Raw genomic sequence first — 22,947 nt, 5'->3', positions numbered from 1 at the left:
CGTCTTTAGTGGCTTTTGTGTCTTCTGGTTTATCGGTGTCTTTTGGGTCATTTGAGTATTTTGGATCCTCTAGGTCGTTAGAGTCATTCGAGTATTTTGGGTCCTCAATCTGGAGCTTTTGGGCATTTAAGAGTCTTCGGGATATTTTGTGTCTTAGGGGTAATTTGGGGTACACTGGGTCCTCAGGGTTTTTAAGGGGCTCTGGGGTCTTTTCGATATTCTGGGTCTTTTTGATCTTTTCAGTCTTCAGGGTTTTTGGGGTCTTTAAGGGTCTATGGGGGTATTTTGGGTCTTCAGGGTCTTTTCAGTCTTCTGAGTCTTTTCGGTCTTTGGGGTTTTTTGGGTCTTCTTGGTCTTTAAGGGTATTTTGGATATTTTGGGTATTGGGGTCTTTTGTGGTCTTTTCAGTCTACTGGGTCTTTTCGACCCTTTCAGTAACCGGGATCTTTGGGCTCTTTTCGGTCTTTAAGGTTCTTTGGGTCCTTTGGGTCTTCAGGGTCTTTTCGGTCTTCAGGGTCTTTTCAATCTTTTCGACCTTCGGGGTATTTAAAGGTATTTGGGAGTATTTGGGTCTTTGGAGTATTTTGGGTCCTCGTAGTCAGTTGGGTCTTTAATAGTCTTCAGAGTCTTTGTGGTATTTTGGGTCTTCGGGGTATTTTGGGTCTTCAGAGTCCTTGGGATCTTCATGGTCTTTTGTGTCTTTAACAGTCTACAGGGTATTTTGGGTTTTTGGGGTCCATTGGGTCTTCTGGGTACTTGGGGTCTTTTGGGTCCTCAGTCTTTTCGGTCTTTTAACCGGTTCACACACAGTCATGTTCAAAGATTGCCCCTTAAACTTCCCCACTGAAATCCCTCCTAAAGCACTACTGAAAGCCTTTAAAACCTAGCCTTATGCAGGGACACACACACACACACAAACACACACACACACACACACACACACACACACAAACAAACACACACAAGCACACACACACACACACACAAACACACTGTGTTTTATATGGTAGATTAAAAGTGATTCTTCACCATTGAGAGATAGGGCTAAAACCGATACATAGTACGATATCTCAAAAGGTTATGGACGAGTTACCACTAAACTTGGTGTGGATGAGTTGGTTTGGTGACGAGAACAAGCCGATTAGATTTTGGTTCAGGTCCGAATCCAGGTCCGGCTACAAAACATATATGTTCAGCCTGGCGGAGGTATGTGCTCTACCGAGTGCAGTTATAGTTTCATGAATTTGTTAGTTCCCATTTATTTTATTTCATGAGCACAATGGATGTTTAAGGGCAATAATCAAGGTGCAATCTTTTTCCATGTTTTCCAGCGTTACCTGTAGGACTTTGTTCGAGATTTGTGGCAGAATTACTTCTCGTCACATTCAGCTTGAAGTCCGATGATTCCGGTTGTGTAAATCGATGGCGAGCAGTATTCGCCAATCCATTTTGCACAGGTGTGGCATGAAGGCCTTTTCCTGGGGAAACTCCACTCACTGATGGAAGTTTAAGAGAGTGTGAGCGCGCACAACCTCTTGCAGGAGTTGTATGCAGTGTGGAAGCATGTCGATCCTGAAAGATCTCCAACTGCTTTCCTTTTCTCCTTGCAGTGAAATCCAATGTGCCGGTGCAGTCTCTACGGTCCTCTGCCTTCGGTAATCGCGGAAGGGAAGTGTGGCTGTGCCACTGCATACGAACAACGGAAAGTGGTGCCCAATTTGGGAGGAAAGGTTTGTAGCTTCCTGGCCTCCTGTCGGTGCACCCCCTCTCCGAGGATGATCGTGTGATCGCATGATTCTGTGATCTCTCGCCATCCACAGGGATAGCCAAATGATGCGCAAATCCAGTAGGTACGGAGAGAAGCTTTGCATTTGAAATGTTGTTGCTCTTCTTGTTCTTCTCCTTTTTAAAGGATGCCATGTCTGCAAACACTCAATTTTTTAGTCTTTATTCCAGATTCATTTAGCACAAAGTCTGGCAGCTAGGGTATCATTTCAAGCTGACAAGGGTCAGCTCAAATTGAGTATCTTAGATTTTGTGACTGCTGAGATAAATTGCATATAGAAAGTTTGAGAATTCTCTACATGTGAAGAGCAGTGGATCTTATGGTGGAAAAAAGATGATTCTGTACGTACCTTAGGTCTTCTAGGTCATCGTCCTTTCCTTGGAACTGCAAAAAATTGTGCAGTCTTCTTTCTTCTTCCCTTTATTTCTCTAAATCCTTGCTTTTGCATCAAAAAGGAAATCTTTCAAGAAAAAAAACAGAAAGGAGACTAAAATTAATGCAATTCCTGGTTTGTTAATTTCAGTTGTTTGATCACAGTCCGGTCTTCATGACAATTTTTTTCAGCAGGTTATGTATTTAATGCTACTTTTTAGAGTAATTAGGGGCCAGGTATTTAAAATGTATGCACAGGGGGTGGAGGTCTAAAAGAGACCACCTTTGGAGGCCATTTTTCGCCACAGAGCAGGGGTTGGCCTTTTTTGGGCACAATGGTCCCCTTTTTGAAGCAATGTTTTATGGCCGGATACTCTTCCTGCCTCAGGCCCTGTTAGTCGTCTCTTGTGACACAGGGAATTACCAGTGAACTGGTACTCAATTTGCCGACCTAGGAAGGATGAACAGGCTGAGTCAACCCCCCTGGTGTTAATTCAGCAATCAACTGGGATTTGAACCCAGGATCCTAGGATCCCAAGCCGGCACCCTAACCGCGAAGCCAACACCAGGCTTGGGTGGAGGTTTAAAAGAAGGGGGAAAATGAGGAAAGGAAAAGAAAAGAGGATGATAGGAGATAAATAATTGGTTAGATTGAAGTGGAGGGGGGGGGGGGGGGAGAGCGTAAATAAATGAACATATGTTGAGAGGTGAGAGGGGCTTAGGTAGTTAAGGAATAACTAGAATATAAGACCCGTCGCTTCATTGATGCGACTTCATACCAGTCTTGTAAATAGACATCGATTTATGTATGCACGTGAGAGGAATTTTTGAGGTAACATGTGTCCTCCTCTCTGTGAAACACCATGACGCATCATTCAGCCACCTCTCACTTATGGAGAATACAGAGCAGAGGGAAAGAGGTAAATTCTACCATTTTTGCTTACATAATAAATAGATGGTATAATGTTTTGACCGACAGGTTTCAAGAGAAGATAAATAAAAATTCACTTTCACTCTTTAAAAACTGTGTATAAATGCAGCTCCTTTTCTCACCTGTGTTGCAAGTAGAGCAACCTGCTTTGTGATGCTTTAAGAGGTGGTGTATAATCAGAAATACTGTTTGATCAGGGATATATTACTGTTATTTGAATTAAATGGAAATGTTGAAAGAAAAAGTATTGAGTATAGCAAGCGTTTTCTGAATCTAATCAATATGAGAAACTGCATTGAATAAGACTCACCATGATTTTAAGTGAAGAAGATGAAGGAGGAAGAGTTTTTGTTTTAAGCCCATCTATCGTAACCTTACTATCCCTGGTGTTGGGCTAGCGGCTAGGGTGCCAGCTTAGGATCCTAGGATCCTGGGTTCGTAATCCCGGTCAATCGCTGAATTAACGCCAGGGGGGTTGTCTCAGCCTGTCATTCTTCTGAGGTCGGCTAATTGAGTACCAGTTCACTGGTAATTCCCTGCTTGTCGTAAAAGGCGACAAAAAGGGTTGGCGGCAGGAAGGGCATCTGGCTGTAAAACATTGCTTCAAAAAGGGGACCAAAAAACAATAACAAACCATGGTTCCTGAAAAAGGCCAACCCCTGCTTTGTGGGGAAAAATGGCCTCTAAAGGTTGTTTTTTATCGTAACCTTACTCAACTATAGCATACTGTTTTCTGATTCCCTAGCATCTGATTGATTTTTAAAATGGCGATCATAATTGATGGCGAGCATACGTACTGCGTATAAATCCCCTAGTTGATGATGGACGGACGCACGCAGGCACACCAAGACCGAGCTCCTTTTATATTATGAATGCGCTACAACCTTCATTGTGTAACCCTTAGTCATCCTGTCAAGTTTGGTTGAGATTGGATAAGTAACGACGGCATTTATTGGGGTCAAAATTGACAGACAGACGGACGGGCGCCAAATGGCGTATTTTAGTATGATGATAAAGAGCATTAGCGACTGTTTAAAAAGCTAATCATACTTGTTTGTGGTTTATAATATTTTTACTTCCTGTAGCAGCCATTGATCCCACGGAAACGCCATTTTACCTATAAGCTATTTATACACGTTATCACTGCAGGAAAAATGCTTTGGGGAAGTTGTACATTATTAGTATTCATATTGTTGTAATAACATTAATAATATGCGATTATCATTAATTTTGTTATAAAAAGCGTCTTAGGAAAAACGCCACTATAAAGCTAATTTAACATTGATATACACCTCAACATACAACCCCATTGATGGAAATGGTGAAGAAAACCCGCTCGGGGGAGAAAGACCCCTTGGGGAGGGGAGGGGGCAATTAATGCGCTACAACCTTCATTGTGTAACCCTTGGTCATCCTGTCAAGTTTGGTTGAGATTGGATGAGTAACGCCAAAATGTATTGGGGTCAAAAATTCATCAGACAGACAGACAGACACCAAATGGCGTATTTTAGTATGATGATAGATGAGGGGTATGGGGAGTTAAGGAATCTTACTATAATTCACCAAATGTCCGTCTGTCTGTTCGAAGGTACCGTAAAAACTGCTGAACCAATCGCAAAGATATTTTGGGTGGGTAATCCTGGGACCCCTGGGAGTAAAATAGGCTATTTCGTTTAACCAATTTCAGCTTTGGTCTCCAGCATTCTCAGGTTTGGACTCCCGCATAACATTCGCGTTCGCATAACGTTCATTGTGACGATGTTCTCATTGTGACGATGTTGTGACGATGTATGTGTTCACGGTAGTGTTTGACGTGATGGTGTGAACGTAATTTCGTAATGTTTTTTGTTTCTTAATCCTTTAATGAACGTTTAATGTTTAATGAACGTTTGATGTTTAATGAACGTTTAATGCCCTTCGATGTCCGGGGCCGCACATGCGCTACACTGGACGGGCCAGCGTGTACCTTGCCCTTCGCCGTCAGGCTCGGGTAAACCGCTGAGCCCCATCCGTGATGGGGACTCGGGCTTGAGACAGTGTCCCACGAACGAGGAATTCCCAGTAAGCGCGAATCATCAGCTCGCGTTGATTAAGTCCCTGCCCTTTGTACACACCGCCCGTCGCTACGACCGATCGGACGGTTTGATGAGATCCTCGGATTAGCCCCTGCACGGGCCGTTTCCGGCTCATGCCGGTGCACCGAAAAGATGAGCGAACTTGACTGTCTAGAGCAGGGGTGGCTAACCAGTCCAACACAAAGAGCCAAAAAAAACCCTCACACCATTGCAAAGAGCCGCACAACACCTGCATGCTCACACAACAACAGCAACTTATAGGCCTAATGACATAATTAATAATTATATGTTATGGTTATGTCATAATTATCATAATACATAGCTTAACAGCTTTCATAGGTCGTTTATTACCTCAGTGGGACACCTGGCAGTCTTTGTTTTCCACAATCATTTTCAGGTCTGGCTTGTACTCAGTTTAGTAGACCAGCTATTTATGAAAAAGTGCTCTAAAAAAACTTTGGATGGCATTTTCTGTTAAAAGCAGGCATCCATGCTGGATCACTTCGTTGGGGTGTGTGGAAAATTATGTGGGTGGATGCCACCCTGGATTTTGGCCTTGAAGGTCATTTTCAAGGTCAAATGGACCTAAAACATGCAAAAATGGCTATATCGTTAGCCTATTTTTCATAACAGTTTCTGTTGCACTTAGAAATTTATAACCTTATTAGATCAATTGCCCGTAGGATGTAGAAGAATATGTGAGTCGATTCCACCCTCAATGTTGACCTTGAAGGTACTTTTCAAGGTAAAATCGACCAAAAAGTGCTAAAAATCGGTATTTTCGAGCCTATATTTTATATTACAATAACTTTCTGTTGAATGTAGAAACAGGCATCTGCATTGCTTCAATTGCCTGTAGGTTGGGAACAAATAAGTGGTGGGATGCAACCCTGGTTTTTGACCTTCAAGGTAAATTTCTAGGTCAATTGACCCCCTAAAATAGGGAAAAAATGGATATTTTCTCGCCTATGTTTTGACAGCATTTTCTGTTGTGTGTAGTAACAGGCATCCATGTTGAATGCTTGGGGTGTGTGGAAAGCTTGTGAAAAAGTGGTGTTCTTTGTCAGACCTGAAGATAAACACAGTGATATCATTATAAATAAATAATTATAAATAAATAATCGTGAATTTATACTTAAAAATTTTTTTTTTTTTTGTATACAACATCGAGGCTCGTGTAAGAGCTGAATTGTACAAAGGTATCACATAATTTTGTATGAAAAAATGTGAAAGAAAATATTGTCTCAAAATGTTTGTCAAATGTGTTGTGTAAAGTAATTAATATTTGCTTTGCTTCCTTTTTTCAGCATCCTGCCTTTGCAGTTGAGCCCTGGTTGACGCGATGGAGCCAGTGGCCATACTCAAGCGGAAAAGTGGACAGAGAGTCACAGAATCTGCATCATGCTTTTTCTGTGAGAACACTACACCAGTTGCTGACTTTCGCACAGGGTCATCTCAAGGGAAAAAGAGAGCTAAAGTGGTTGCAGCGGAGCGGAGAAAACTGTGTGATAGAAGCAACGTGGACATCATGGAAAGACTCGAGGCACTATCTGAATCAGACTTTGAAGGATTAGAAGTCAAGTGGCACAAGACATGCTACAGTGTATTTACATCGGACTCCAAGCTCTCCAGACTGAGAAAACAACGTCTGCCATCTAGTACCAGTACTGATGTTCAGGCAGGCCCTTCCAGCAGTACTGCATTACAACCAACACGACGCAGCTCCTTACCTGCTGTTGACTGGAAGAAATGCATCTTTTGCCAGCAGCAAAGCAAGATACCACTTCACAGAGTGACCATGCTGGGGAAGTCAACAGAAATAACTGAATATGCCAAATCGGATCTGGTAATGAGGACACGACTGGCAGGGGTTCGTGACTTGATTGCAGCCAAGGGATGCTACCATCTACCTTGCTGGGTTGCTTTTGAGCGAAGATGCAAAAGGCAGAAAGCAACATCAACATCACAAAGAGCAGACAGAGACTGGTGCATGGGCAGGCTATGTATGGACTTAACCAGAGGATTGTCGCAGGGTCATGTATACGACATGGGGAAAGCATGGGTCCGGTATGAGAGCATCTGCAGGGAAGAGGGTGCACAGGTGCCTCTGAGGTACAAGAGACGATCAACGTTCTATGAAGAAGTCCAACAGTCAGTCGGATCGAAAGCCAGCTACGTCCGACCCCTCTCTCAAGGGCACTTGCTGATGTATCCTGGTGAGCAATCAGATGTCATCATTTCGAAACATCTCACAAAGTCATCTCAACATTCCATGTTCTTATCTGATTCGGAGTCTACAGGAGATGAAGGAGAATACAGCGAAAGAATAGGCTCCCAAGAGAACAACATCTTCCAAGACATGGTGCACGTTGCGCTCCAAATAAAGCAAGACCTTCTTGACACCCCAGGACATCCCAGCATGTGGCGAGGAATTGATGAGGAGCATGTGGCACAAGTGATCCCAGATAGCCTCTACTTGTTCCTCCGGCTCCTGTTTGGAGGCACCGATGTCGTGAATGAGGGTCTGGTGGATGATGGCGACATCAGGCAGAAAGCTTGTAGCATAGCTCAGGACATTGTGTATGCAGTGTCCAACAGTCGGAAACTGACACCAAAGCACATTGGGCTGGGGATGGCTCTTCACCAAGCTACACGATCTGAGGCTCTGCTGGATCTTTTCCATGCCGCCAACCATACCATTGGCATCGACACGGTCAGACGAATCGACACCTCCATAGCAGAGGGTATTCTCGACAAGTTTGCCATGAATGGCAATGTCTACATCCCAGATAACATTGCCATGGGGAGGATGGTCCACTATTCCTGTGACAACATTGACGTCCTTGAAGCCACACTGGATGGAAAGAATACCTTTCACTGTACACAGATGATGGTGTGGCAGAGAGGACCAGCACCATCAGATGACAGTCCAACAGAAAGGGGGATCGTGAGGTCCAGGGCAATCAAATCTGATGCTCTGAAAGCATTTCAAGCTATTGATCAGGCTCAACTACCATCTGGCCAGAGACCCTCACCCTCCTTCAGTGAAGCTAACAAGATAGACATAGATGGCTGGTTCGACAATGACAAAGAAAGGCCGGAGGCAAGGTTGAAAGACTTTGCGTGGGTGGTCTCCCACTTTCATGATGAGGTTCATGCAGTTCCAGCATGGAGGGGCCTTCAATGAGGCAACCAGTCTCACTGACCCACCCGCAACTACAGCGGGTATGCTGCCAATTCTTCAGGCCCAAGCTGATGACAATGATACCATGACCACTGTCATCAATCGGTTTGCCAGCATTTCAGATCACCTTGGCCTGAAGCATACAATCATCACTGCAGATAAACCATTGTACAACCGGGGAAAGGAGCTGGTATGGGCCAACCCAGAGTTTTAAAACGTCATTTTCGTGATGGGGGGCCTACACATCTGCTTCAACTTCTTGAAGGCCATTGGGCAACATATGGAGAATGCTGGTCTCGATGATTTGTGGACTGAATCCGGCGTGTATGCCACAAACACTACTGAGACCATGATGGAGGGAAAAGCATACTACCGTGCTGTCCGGGGTCACAGGCTGACCTATGAAGCACTTTGGCATATCCTGTGGCCACAGTTTGAGATGTGATTGGTAGAAAATGGTCATGCCGATGATGCTAAATTCAAGGAACTGGCCCAGCTGGTGTCTCAGAAGTTCAGACAGAAAGACGGTAACCGGGACGATCTCAACACGGCCGTGTACAAGCTCTCACAAGTTCTAGGAGGTACCAACATCCAAGACCTCCTGGAAGAATTTTCTGTGCAATATGCAGAGAACCCAAACTACAGATTCTGGTTGACGTACATGAAGATGGTGGAGGTCTTGTAAGACTTCATCCGAGCTGAAAGGAATGGCAACTGGAACCTGCACCTGGAGGCATTCGCTGGAATGCTACCGTGGCTCACAATATATGACCACACCAACTATGCACGATGGGGCCCAGTCTACTTGGCTGACATGAAGGGGCTAGAGAAGACAGCACCAGAAGTACATGCAGAATTTCTCAAAGGAAACTTTGTGGTGAAGAGAAGTTAACGGCCTTTCAACCAGGTCCCAGCTGATCAAGCCACAGAGTGGATCAACAGAACATGCAAGATGCACAACGGCATTATTGGCATCACCAGAAACGACCAGGCCAGGGACAAGTTCTGCATCATTATTTAGTATGGATGCTTGCTTGCTTCGACATGCAACAGAAAATGCTGTAAAAAAATAACAGAGAAAATACCTGTTTTTACCTTTTTTTGGCCGATTTGACCTTGAAAATGACCTTCAAGGTCAAAATCCAGGGTGACATCCACCCTCATATTTTTGGCCATCCCACAGGCAATTGATTTAGTATGGATGCTTGCTGCGACATGCAACAGAAAATGCTGTAAAAAAAAAAAACAGAAAATACCTGTTTTTACCCTTTTTTGGTACATTTGACCTTGAAAATGACCTTCAAGGTCAAAATCCAGTGTGGCATCCACCCACATTTTTTTGGCCATCCCACAGGCAATTGATTTAGTATGGATGCTTGCTGCGACATGCAACAGAAAATGCTGTAAAAAAAACAAACAGAAAATACCTGTTTTTACCCTTTTTTGGTACATTTGACCTTGAAAATGACCTTCAAGGTCAAAATCCAGTGTGGCATCCACCCACATTTTTTTCCACATCCCCCACGCAATTGATCCAGCATGGATGCCTGCTTTTAACAGGAAATGCCACCCAAAGATTTTTTGTGTGACTTGGCTGGTCCACTAGTTGTGGCCCCTCAGAGCAACCCTTTCAGATGTGTTTCCATAAGAACAGAGCGATGTCTTGACTTCACTTGTTTCAGTGTAGAAAAAACTGATTCACAGACGTAAGTTGATCCAAACTGACATTAGCTTGAGTGCAGCCTGTTTGACACTGGGGTATCTGTCTGTGGGCACAATTTTCCAAAACTATGTGCCTGTGGTTCCTTCTTTCAAGACACATTTAAGTCTGTCATCCTCAGAAAGTTCACTCATCTCCAACTGGGATGCTGCTTCATCTGCCACTAAGGGGGCTTTTAAACAATCCGATTCAGCAGTGAAAGGGTTGATGAGGAATGCAATCTGTGGCCGTTGTTTCTTCAGGTTGCAGAATCTGTCCTCAAAATTCTGCTTCAGATTTTCAACCAGTGTTGCATAGCGTGCAATGCTCCTTTTTGTGACCTCAGCTGCTTCTCCATTTGCCTTCAACAAGGAGGGAAAATGTGTGAGCTCTCCCTTTTGAAGATGGGTCTGGAAGAGCTTGAGTTTGTTCACAAACGTGAAAACACTTTGCACCAGGTCAGGCAGCATTTTTAACTTCCCTTGCAGATCTAGATTCAGTTTATTCAGATGATGCAGCATGTCGACCAGAAACCCCAAATCTGACATCCACTGGGGGTCATGTAGCTCAGGATAGTCCTTATGTTTCTCTGCCAGAAACAGCTTCACTGGGTCCAAAAGTTCAAAAACACGGGAAAGCATGTTACCTCTTGAAAGCCATCTCACAGTGCCGTGGAGAAGCAGATCAATGGGAAGGTCTTCGTCCAGTTCAGCTAAGAGGTTTTTGAACTGTCTGTGCTTGAGAGCATGAGTGCGAATAAAATTCACAATTTCTAGCACAGGTTTCATGACATGGTCCAGGTTCAGCTTCTTCGACACCAGGTTCTCTTGATGGATGATGCAATGAAATGTCCAAAAATCAGGGAAACGGTCGTCAGCTTTAAACAGCCCGACAAGGCCATTTGCAGATCCCAACGTAGCTGGTGCACCGTCTGTGGCTATTGCTGTTAGTTTTTGGTAATTGCAAATTTGCCTTCTCAACAACAGTCGTGAGTGTCTCTTTCAGGTAGATGCCGCGGGTCCTGTCTTTCAACGGCACAATGTCAAGCAGCTCTTCCTTAATTGTGGTCTTCTGACACACCCCGTACAAATATTGCCAACTGTGGCTTATCTTAAATGTCGCAAGACTCATCCAAAGTAATGCTGAAATACCGACATTTTTCCAGATCCGTATGCAACTGTGTTTCAATGGAGTTGTTAATATCTGATATTCTCTGTTCAACGGTGTGCCGTGACAGCTGCAGGTCCGACACAGAACGCTTCGAACTGTCATTTTCATGAGTGAGGATGGCAACAACATCTCTGAGACACGTTTGTACGAATTCCCTTCACTGTCTGGCTTTTTAGCTCGAGCAATGTTCCATGCCAACTGATATGATGCCAATGTGACCGTCTCTGAGTGCTTCGTTCATTTCCGAAAAAACTGAGTCTGCTTCTCTGACTGACGTTTCAATGCATTTTCCTTGTGCTTGCGAAGTTCCTGGGCTCATGCATGAGTAGTGGGAGATTTCTGTCAAACACATCACCACAAAATTATCTTTTGTTTTAAAAATATTGGCAAATGTATTGGCAGTATAGTCAAATATTCAAATGCATTTTGATTTTATAATAGAAATACATTTTAAAATGAAAAAACATGCACCGACAGAGCAGCCCCTCCCGAGCCGTGGGTTCGCCACCCCCTGGTCTAGAGGAAGTAAAAGTCGTAACAAGGTTTCCGTCGGTGAACCTGCAGAAGGATCATTATCGGGACAACATTGCTTTTATCGCTTCCTCAACTTCCTTCTCGGTTATCTTCTCTGCTGGTCCTAAAACTGGGTTACTCTCCATGTTGCCATCCCATTCATTCTCTGCATTCAACAGCATTTCCATATATCTCTTCCATCTTCCTTTAATTCCATCTGGGTCCACAGTGATTTGTCCCATGCATGGGACATTTTGAGTGTCCCACTCAAATGGGACATTTGTCCCATTTGTCCCATGCAAATTTGTCCCATGCCAATATATCTCGCGAGACGCGAGACGTACGTGGTACGTGATCGTCCATGTACTGTTTAGCCATGTACTGTTTAGATTTTGATGATTTGCGTGTGATATGATTCAACGGATGTTTATATAAATCGTTTAAAATTAAAAAAGCCTTCAATTTCTGATATTTTGCCTTTTCATTTGGGCCTCCCAATTGAAGCCCCGCCTCCCAATTGAAGCCCCGCCCACAGGGCGGGTACCGTTGCTAGTATTAGTAATGAGGAATGTGCAAAGACTGGGGAGGATGGGGAAAATCTTTCTTACATGATAAATAAATTAAATCCCCTGCCTTCTTTTCTACTTCTGCCACCAAAGATGGACGGAGGTAATGTTTGTCTGTTTGTCTGTGAGCATGATATCTCAAAACGTTGTGGATGGATTCGGACAAAACTTGGTGGACAGGTTGAGTGTGTGACAAGGAAGAATTGATTACATGTTGGTGAAGATCCGGATTGGGATACGAGAATTTTTTTAAACTAGGGCATGCCCGTACTATATCTATATCTAAAATTATATCCCCCCCCTCTATTTACATGAAATGGTTTGGTCCAAAGCGAACGGCTTGCGAGTACGGTGACAATCCCCCCCCTCTATTTACATGAAATGGTTTGGTCCAAAGCGAACGGCTTGCGGAGTTTGGTAAAGAAATCGCCATAGCGTGCACAAACGCGCAGGAAAGCGAAAGAATCGCAAATTAGTTTTAATTAGTTTTAAAACATCGTTTAACGCCAACATAGCGGCAACATAGTTTGCCAACGTGAAATAAATGAATACGCTCTCAAATGTGCCGTCCGAGGCAGAGTCTGTTCGCCACGTTCGGCACACGTGATAGCTCGCTGCTCTCTGATTGGTTGAATCGTTTTTTGGACATAGCTCGGTAACTACTTCTCCGATTAATATGAAACCTTGAAAAGGCACATCCTCGGGTCCCCAGCAATATACCTGGCAAGTTTAAAGTATATCGGACCTGTGGTTGTCGATAAACAGCGGTCACAGACATACAAACATACAAACATACAAACATACACACAGAGATTACTGGAATTATAGATAGATTCTCAAGTGATTCTTCACCATTGAGTGATAGGGCCAAAAACGATATATATATATCATGATATTTCAAAAAGTTATGGACGATTTATGACAAAACTCGGTGGATGAGTTGGGTAAGTGACAAGAACAAGGCAATTCGATTCAGGTTCAGGTCCGAATCCAGATCCTATCATTGGGATACAAAACATAAACTGTTCAACTTGGCGGAGGTTCAGGTATGCGCCCGACCGACTTACTGTTCTAGTGTTCTAGTTACCCTCGCCAGGGGAGAGGGAATGGCATTTGAGTCCGTTTGTTTGTCTGTTTGTTTGTCTGTTTGTCCGCACAGAATAAATAGGATTTTCTCTGCAACCGTTGGTCCGATCGACATGAAATTTTCACCATAGGAGCGCCTCCTCATGTAGAATGTTTTACTGATAATTATGACGTCATAGGTCACGTGGTTCGGCCGCCATCTTGGAAAAAACCGAAAAAAATTGCATCCATATCTCCGAAAGCGCTGAATAGAAAAAATTGAGACATGGCTCATTGTAAAGAACTCTCCATGGGGAATAAAATATGTTAATGATGATGTCATAGGTGCCTCCATTATGACGTCATAATTCGACAAGTACAAAACTTCATCCAATCAAGATGAAATTTCTTGAGCGCCATGTCGCCATAAACTGGTGGAGGAAAAACAAAATTAATGATGACGTCATCGGTCACATGTTTCGGCCGCCATATTTGTTTTAACACAAAAGCCTTAAAAACCACTGAAAATACATCCCGGCGAGGGTTTGCAATCTGATTTTTCTTTTTCTAGTTGTGTATTGTGAACTAGTTTTCCACTTTTTATACCACAAACTACACACAGTATTGGCTAACAGCTCAGATCATAAACTATAATCTTTCATACACAAATGCAACATCAACCCCTCAGTTTCATAATTAATTGGTAAAAATAGGTAGTTTTATATGTTTTAGTTACTTTAATGATTAAAACATAGACGTATAATGACAATGTAAAATACCAAACAAAACTTGCAATGTTTGGGAGTCAGTCACGTTCAACCTCTTTTATATACAACACTGTCCTGGTGTTGGGCTAGCGGCTAGGGTGCCGGCTTAGGATCTGAGCATCCTGAGTTCGAATCCCGGTCAATTGCTGAATTAACGCCAGGGGGGTTGACTCAGCCTGTCATCCTTCCGAGGTCGGCAAATCGAGTACCAGTTCACTGGTATATTCCCTGTTTGTCGTTAAAGGCGGCAAAAAGGGTTGGTGTCAGGAAGGGCATCCGGCCGTAAAACATTGCTTCAAAAAGGGGACCAAAAAACAACAACAACCACGGTTCCCGAAAAAGGCCAACCCCTGCTTGCAGGGAAAAATGGCCTCTAAAGGTGGTTATTATTATATATATATATATACTGTCCAATGCATAATGCAACATTGCAAGTGATGCACAGATAACTAGTTCACACATGCTTGTTGAAGTTCCTATGTGGTGCAGACAAGACAATTCCTTCTTTTTCCATTTGGGAGTTTCTCATGCTTCACATGTTCGACATCGTTGGTGAGTCTTACTTCGATGGGGCCTACACTGGGTCTACCTACACGTACACATGGATCACGGAAAGTACCTTTTAAGACCCACAACAATGTCCACCTGAAAGGTACGACAGTCGAGTTTCGGTTGTTGAGAGGTGTTGTGCTGAGACAGCTTGAATGAATTCACAAATGCACGTCCAAGGAGTGCAAAGAAAACTTTATTGGTGCATTTGACAGTTCTTCCTTCATATATATATATATATATATATATATATATATATATATATATATATATATATGCATATCAGAGAGATCCCTCCACTCACTCACCCCCCTGTTGTAATCATCACACAGAGGTACTGTGCAAGCACAGCCATGCGTTTATGTGCACTCGCAGATATAGCCACTGCTCAGGTGGTAGACGGACATTCCTGCTCACAGATCATGCAGCTTTGGCTGTTATGGGAAGCGAACTATGCCTTGCTGCTCTATCAAGCTAGGACGTGTAACACAGTATCAAGCAGACTATGCTGCATGTGCATGGTCACAACTAAATGATTATGTGACATCCTGACAAGCTCCAACAAGGGCAAAGACATGGTCAATGACTCCACTGTTCTTCACTTGTGACCTTTAAATCCTCAGTTTTTAAAATAGATTAAAGTGTGTGCTGCTGAAGATATCCTGGCAGGGAGAGAAGAGTAATGCATGAGCTCATGGCATTTAATGGGTTGGAAGGGCCTTGCGTGGATTATAATTATATATTAGAGTAATTATATAATTAATATATTATATTATATACCTGGCCCCGAATGAAATCTTTCGACATGTACATGTATGTGTGTATACATATATATATATATATATATATATATATATTGTTACAGACGCGGTTTTGGATGTTAGTTTACCGAGCGGTTTGGTATGCCCGCGTCTGCACAGTTTACCCGATTCCACTCGAACGTTGACTAAGTCGCGCTATGCTAAATCAATGATGGAAAGGACACAATGGCTGGGTTAAATGACACGACACCAGGGGTACAGTTCTCAAGACCTCCGCTGGAGGTTATAATATTTGTATGCAGAACGTTTAGATTACACGGACAAGAGGTACAGCATAGGAAGGTGGGCACTTAAACACGGTCTTATATTAGCCCCGACAGACCACAGATAAACGGGACAAGACTGACTCACACAGGGATTGATGGCAAGGAGGGGCAGGCAGTTGATAGCTCAAGGTGCACCTTGAGCTCAGGGGCAGAATCGACCCGGTCCGGTCCAAAGATGCGGGAGGTCTCTCTCAGCGCTAGGAGGTGACGTTCTTTCTCCAAGCTGGGGGCGCATCTCACGTCACCTCCGGTAAGTGGCTGCGTATATCCAGCGGGGAGTGACACGCCCTCGGCTCGTTAGCTCCGCCCCAGATGGAATCGGTCCACCGCTTCTTATTGGGTGCAGGGGGGGGGGGGGTTACCGGGCTCCGTCCTTGACGAGGAGCTGACAGTCAGCCCCTGTGTGGTAACCCCGTCGGAGCTCATGGGCAATGGCGGCTAACCAAGCCGGAGTGAGGACGCGCACTCCCCGCGCCGCGGCCGCGCCGCCGCCTGCTGTTGTTGTTGGTGTTGTTGTTGGTTCATGAGGAAGAGATGGGAGGATGCGGAGATGAGATTGTGGGGAGGTATTGGGAGGTCCTAAACTTACTACTGGTGCCATACAATCACATTCTGGTGCAACGAAGAGTCAGAATTAATGGAAACGAGTCCTTAACTGACATAGACTAAGAATAACTAGCAAGATGTCCTATAGTTGTCTACGTGAGATGCGGTGAACCTGGGTACGACATTTAATGGGGGAAAAAGGGGAAGGTCGGTTCTACAGAGTGTTGTTTACAGACAAGGGGACTAGGGAATGGGGGATTGGGGATAGTTGGGGAGTATTGGGGAAATAGGGGAATATTTACAAGCGGATATGGATGGAGGCCAAATCCCATATCCGCAACATTGCACCCTTCTCTACCTCGGGGCGTCCCGACCCGATAAATCTTTACCTACATTAGTGTGGCACTCAGATGTAGTTCCCTCTACTATTAACTCTACCCTGAGTGCGACAGTTTTACAGATGTTCACAAATGAGTAAATATGTCCCCCTGCGACGTTGCACCCTTCTCCTCACAGAAACACACCCACAGGATAACCGAATCGCGGAAAGAATCCTCAAAGTAAACATACAGCCGGTAGGGAGCATTATTTACACAAGACTACGCTGATATTTACACTACGATCCAGGACCTGTTTTTGGAGGAACACATGCAGATGTTATGCATAGAGAGAGCACGCATGCCAGCATCGATACACCAACCCACGAGTGCTCTGTGGCCTTACGGCCTTTAATAATGTGCAGAGCACCCCTTCCAAGCACCAAAAGCACCACCCCATCATGTACAGTCAGCACCATCCGGTGCACCAATAAAGTGTTCAACAATCACCGGTGGTGTCGCAGCCGGCCGATGTTCTGCCGCTGGTCTTGCCTTCATGTGGTGCACTTGGCCTTCTGGCTTCTTTCAAAAATAAAGAAAGGCGCCAACCGCGTCCATTTCTTTATTGTGGCCGTCAGGGGGGCAACTAAAAGTGGTTCACCTGTATGGCATAGGTGCCACGTTGACCCATAGGTCCATCCACGGGTGGTGCTTGCCCACAAGAGAACTGCGGTCCATGGTGGGCGGCCACAAAAATTGCGGTCCATATGGTGTATCGATCCCGGCAGCAAGCAGCGAAAGTGCAGGCCCACAACTGCGGAGCCAGCACCTCTCTCTCCTCTCTCTCTGCCCCAAAGCCAGATCCTCGGAGGTGGGAGACAAAAGAAGAGGACAAGTGAGTAAGGTGGTAAGGGCGCAAAAGTGCACGCAATACAAGGTAATGCACACTAGGGGCACATGGGAACCAGGTGAGACAGGTACGTTCCTACCGTATGCCCCCCCCCCCACCAGGTAACCTACATTGCCCCTCCCTTACCCCTTACTGTATCCACAAAACACAACACTACCCATAAACATCTACTTTACCAATCAACAAACGTCCCTACTGTCTTCCCCGTTCCTCCCATAAACCAAATTTGTCTTCTCTCCCTCCTAACCAATCAAATTTGCCATTTTCAACTCTCATCAAAATTTGCCATCTCCAACTCAACATCATAATTTGCCATCACCAATTCATCATCAGTCCCTCCTAGGGAGGGAGAGATGGAATCACCCCAATGTCTCATCCACGTCGTGATGCGTCTCACCAATCCACACAGCAATTCTCATTTCCTGCAACACAGAACAAAGGAAACACAGGTGTGGAGTCATCATCATCACCACAGGTAAGTGGCTGCGTATGGTGCGACAGGTTCATCAATCCTAACTATTTCCTAAATGACTTTAACAACTTTACATTACCCGGGGTCTTTCTCCTGCCAAACCATTGGCCCTCTTACACTATGGGTTCTAAAAACCAATTCCCATTGACCAAACTGTGGTGCTTTTCAATTTGGGGCCTCACTCCCCCGATTCATCTCTCGGTGCCCTCGCACAATTTCTGGGCTGCGACGTCTAGCTCTCCCAGCAGGTCTACCCACCTGCACACCTCCACCACTGTCGTTGCCTCCGAGCTTACCTGCTCCTTACCCTAACCTAACTACCTGGGGAAGGCCCTCTGGCGCTCTCCCCACTCGGTGCCCTCTCTGGCACTGGGCTACCCGGGTCCGTCCTCCGGATCCTCGGGCCCCACTGACACTAACGGCTCCCAGAGCCCACCTGCGGCCTCACCTGGCCGACATCCTCACAGTGGTGGAGTGCCCAACCAACTACACACACTAACAGGCTACACGCCCAGCCATTTCCACAACACTAATGCACCCATCCACAATACCATTCTGCAACCGCACCACAAATGCCAATATCCAACCACAATTTACCTATACCCTCTACCTAACACTTACACTACCCGCCCCAGGTACTCGTGAAAGGGGTCCACTCTTCCCCCATCCACACCTTCGCACCATGCACACCACTCCGTACCACTTACTCCATGTATTCCACACACCTTTACTTGCACACCTGTGCTCTCACACCTGGTGCCACCTGCACCCTTCTCTCCCCAAGCGCATTCGCGCTGATCCACACACTCACTACTCATACACCGCTCCACACACCTGTCCAGTTCTCACACAGCATCATCTCATCTAACTACTCCCCTCTGAAACTTGCGCTTCCCAGTCGTCCCTTTTAAACTATTGCGCTCCCTCGTCATTATCATCCACATTAAACTACCTGCGTCCCCACTACAGGTATCAGTCACTAACTAAACTTAACGTTACCTAATGTCATCTTCTAGGGCCCTATCAATATCCTAACCCACCCGGGCTAGTTTTCACTGCCATACACCCCATAAACTATAGCGCATTTGCCCCACCATGGGAAGGGTGGCAGGGATGCCACCCTTACCCACCGGGCCCATCGCTCATCAATCCCCCAGTCCTCTGGCACTAATAAGCCCCCCTTATTCAGAGGTACTGGGTCCCGCCTCGGCATCTAAAGCCGAGGCAATCCACGGGGGCGCCTGCTCGCCGGTGTAAGGCCTTATTCGGTCGGCGTGGACGATCCGAGGGAGGGCTCGTGGGCCCATTTTGATCTTAATGACCACGTCACAGATTTGCGACAGGACGACTCCTGGGCCTTGCCAGGGGGAGGTGAGTTTTGGGCACCTTCCCTTCCGCCTCCGGGGATTAAAGAACCAAATCTTCATCCCCGGAGCGTATTGACTCCCCTGGCTCCGGTCGTCGTACCTGCGCTTCATCTTTTCCCCCGCCAGATGGAGTTGGCGGCGGGCGAAGGCATGGACTAGCTCCATGCCTTCCTCTAGGTGACGTGCGTACCCCTCCCTCGGCGGGTTAACCACTGTGTCTGGCACGGGACCGCATAGCAAGTCGGCGGGAGCCCGTAACTCCCGCCCATACATAAGCAACGCTGGACTGCATGCGGTGGCCCCGTGCTGGCTGGTTCGGTAGGCCATGAGCAAATAAGGGAGATGTTCGTCCCAGTCATCCTGACGGGTGGCGGTGAACAGTGCCAGTTGTTGGATTAAAGTTCGGTTGAATCTTTCCACCATCCCGTCAGATTGAGGTCTTAAAGGCGTTGTTCTGGTTTTCCGAATTGACAGGAGACTGCACACATCTTTTAGCAATTTGCTCTCAAAATTTCGTCCCTGGTCGGTGTGCAACTCCTGTGGAATTCCCATGCCGGCACACAAATCCTTCCACGAAGGCCTGCGCTACCACCCCTGCTTCTTGGTTGGGGAGGGCGTAGGCCTCCGGCCACTTGGTGAAGTAGTCCATCACAACGAGGATGTACTTATTACCTAGGCGGGTGCGGGGTAGTGGGCCTAGGATATCCATGGCCACCCGCTCTAGGGGGGCCCCCACCTGGTGTAATTGAAGGGGGGCCCTCATCCTCCGTGCTGGTCCCTTTTTGGAAGTACAGGCGTCGCATCTCCGACACCAGTCCTGTATGTCGCGCCCCATATTCACCCAAAAGAACCTCCGGCGGACCCGAGATATTGTCTTTGTCCTGCCCAAATGGCCGCCGGAGCGGGTACCATGCACCTGTTGCAATATGACGTTCTTGAATTTGTCAGGGACTATCACCAGCCAGGAAGTTCTATCAGAGGGAACCTCCACCCACTTGCGATACAAGATGTTGCCTTTCAATTCCAGGGTCTGCCACTGAGCCCAATACGCCTTTGTTTGCGCCCCGAGGGGGGTGACCTCTTCCCCCTTTGGTCTTTGCCCCAATTTGACCCATTGGAACACCGGCCCCAGAACAGGATCCTCCTGCTGGGCCGTGCTCCAAGCCAACTCTCCAAATTCCTCATCCGCGGTTAGTGGCAAAATTGGCCCTCTCACCCGGGTTGCCCGGACGACGAGAATCGGGGCGGAATCGCCCAATTGCTCCCTCTCCTCGTGTCTCGCACAAAATTTACAGTTTTCCCCCAGACAAGGACGCCGAGAGAGTGCGTCCGCATTACCATGGGCCTTCCCGGCCCTATGGGCCACATCAAAATCGTACTGCTGCAACTTTTCCAACCACCTTGCAATTTGGCCCTCCGGTTCCTTGAACCGAAGGAGACATTGCAAGGAGGAATGGTCAGTTCTAACCAAAAATTTCCGCCCGTACAGGTACGGGTGGAAATGGTTCATGGCAGCCAGCATGGCCAATAACTCTTTGCGAGTGACGCAATAATTTCGCTCGGGCCTACTTAAGGCCCGACTATAGTAACCAATCACTCTCTCCACGCCCTCCTGTGTCTGAGACAAAACTGCGCCCAATCCTTCCTGGCTCGCATCCGTGTCCAGGGTAAATGTCCCGTCACTAGTGGGGTAAGCTAGAAGGGGTGCGGATGTTAGACACCCCTTCAATTTTTGGAAGGCCTCGTGGCACTCCCGTGTCCAATTAAATCGCGTCCCCTTCTCCGTAAGCCAGTGGAGGGGACGGGCCAACTCCGCAAATTTCGCCACAAAGCGCCGGTAGTAGGAGCAGAGTCCCAAAAATCCCCGCACCTCCTTGATGGTACGTGGTGCGGGCCACTCCTCTACCGCTCTAATTTTGCTGGGTCCGTTTTTACCCCCTCGCGGCCGATCACGTGACCTAGATAGGCCACCTCTCTTGCAAACAAAGTGCACTTACTCGGGTTCAGCTTCAACCCTGCCTGTCTGAGGCACCCGAACACCTGGTCCAAATTAGCTACTGCCTGGGGGAACGTTTGGGCATGTACTAGGACGTCATCCAGGTACACCAGGCATGATTGCCATGGCATGCCGCCTAGTACATGCTCCATCAATCTTTCAAAGGTGGCGGGGGCGTTACACAAACCAAACGGCATCACAGTAAACTGATACAGTCCCTTACCTGTGGAGAATGCCGTTTTCTCCTTCCCTGCCCTATCCATCTCCACCTGCCAATACCCACTCTTGAGGTCCAAAGTTGAAAACCAATTTGAGCCCGCAACGGCATCGAGGGTGTCATCAATCCTTGGCAGGGGATATGAGTCCTTGAGTGTCACGTTGTTTAGCTGGCGATAGTCCACGCAGAACCGAGTGGTCCCATCCTTCTTTTTGACCAGCACAACAGGTGACATCCAAGGACTTCCCGAGGGCTCGATCACGCCTGCGTCGAGCATTTTTTCAACCTGCTCGTCAGCTTCCGCCCTCTTGCTCCAAGGGAGCCGTCGGGCGGCCTGACGAATAGGCCGGGCCTCACCGGTGTGGATCTGATGTTTCACCAGGCCCGTACGTCCAATATCCTCGGTGGACAGGGAGAAGAGGTCCAAATGGGACCCAACCAGTTTGTGTAAGGCCTCCCTCTGGGTACCTCCCAACTCTACGCTACTACGATTTACCATCTCGCAAATGGGATCGGGCCAATTCCTACTTCTTATTGAAGGCTCCCCCTGGGGTCGGCTCGGCTGGACGTTCTCGCCCCTCACTGTCGCGACTTCCTCAACTGGGGTGCAGCCAGCTACCCTCGTGCCCCTTACTATAGTGCGTGGTTCTGTACTCATATTTATTACTCGGACGGCCACTACCGGTCCGTCCGTTTTTACAAGGGTGCGGCCCACGATTAAACCCGGTATGGACTGCGCTGCCACCGGTTCGACCAGGCCGCAGGACTCCTGCCATGTTGGGCGAGCTACCCACCAGGCCGGCACTATCGCCTCGGCCCTTGGGGGAATGGTCACGGCCTCGGAAGCCTCCAGCTCCGCTCTCTCGGCCGTGCTCACTCCCCCTAACGGCAGCTCTTCTACTCCCACCTGCAGGATCCCCCGGCACAAGTCGATTTTACAACCGCTGGCAGTCAACAAATCCAACCCTATTAAACATGGGTCGCACACCTCCGCCACCCAAACATCAATCTCCCTCCTTACCGACCCTAACTTGAGGGTCACAGAACCACGCCCTATGATCGGGGCCGTTACCCCGGTAGCAAGTTGCAAACTATAATTTTGCAGGCGCTGGATCTTATCCCAGCCACCTGCGCTCGAATCAAGGACCACAGGGCTGATGATCGTGGCGCTAGCTCCTGTGTCCACTACGGCGTCTACCCCCACGCCGGCAATTTTGCATCTGATTGTCAGGCTACCGGTTCCAATTTGGCCACAATAAATGACCTGTCGCGTCAATGAGGGCTCTCCTCCATCCTCTTCTGCCGAACACCGCCCTACGTGCCCGACACCTTCTAGTTTCCCGGGGTCTGGCGGGGGG

At 46.9% G+C, this 22,947-nt stretch overlaps 2 protein-coding genes across 5 annotated transcripts in view; one reads left to right on the top strand and one right to left on the bottom strand.

Moving 5' to 3' along the window:
* The window catches only part of KATNIP (katanin interacting protein), a 131,253-nt gene that overhangs the window by 69,605 nt on the left and 38,701 nt on the right, over positions 1-22,947 (bottom strand). The window contains exons 2-3 of the mRNA XM_068102874.2: positions 2,136-2,246; positions 1,338-1,922 (exon numbers count right to left, since the gene is read on the bottom strand). Coding sequence (XP_067958975.2) covers positions 1,338-1,920 — 583 coding nt within the window. The 5' untranslated portion in view covers positions 1,921-1,922; positions 2,136-2,246. The remainder of the gene's footprint in view (positions 1-1,337; positions 1,923-2,135; positions 2,247-22,947) is intronic.
* LOC137417105 (solute carrier family 15 member 2) overlaps positions 12,337-22,947 on the top strand; it is a 450,049-nt gene continuing 439,438 nt past the window's right edge. Inside the window, exon 1 of one of the 4 annotated variants that reach the window (XM_078785954.1) lies at positions 12,337-12,399. Coding sequence is in view for 1 of the 4 variants with exons in the window: in XM_078785959.1 (XP_078642085.1) it covers positions 14,696-14,780 (85 nt within the window). In the remaining 3 variants the exon portion in view is untranslated. Of the gene's footprint in view, positions 12,400-14,613; positions 14,781-22,947 lie in introns of those variants that run through there. The other 3 variants (XM_078785950.1, XM_078785959.1, XM_078785953.1) reach the window with 3 other exon arrangements.

Source organism: Myxine glutinosa, chromosome 10, assembly GCF_964187855.1.
Source record: "Myxine glutinosa chromosome 10, kmMyxGlut1.1, whole genome shotgun sequence".
Taxonomy (NCBI): domain Eukaryota; kingdom Metazoa; phylum Chordata; class Myxini; order Myxiniformes; family Myxinidae; genus Myxine; species Myxine glutinosa.
Note: the sequence above shows the minus strand (reverse complement) of the source record. Positions and strands in the feature narration are given on the sequence as shown.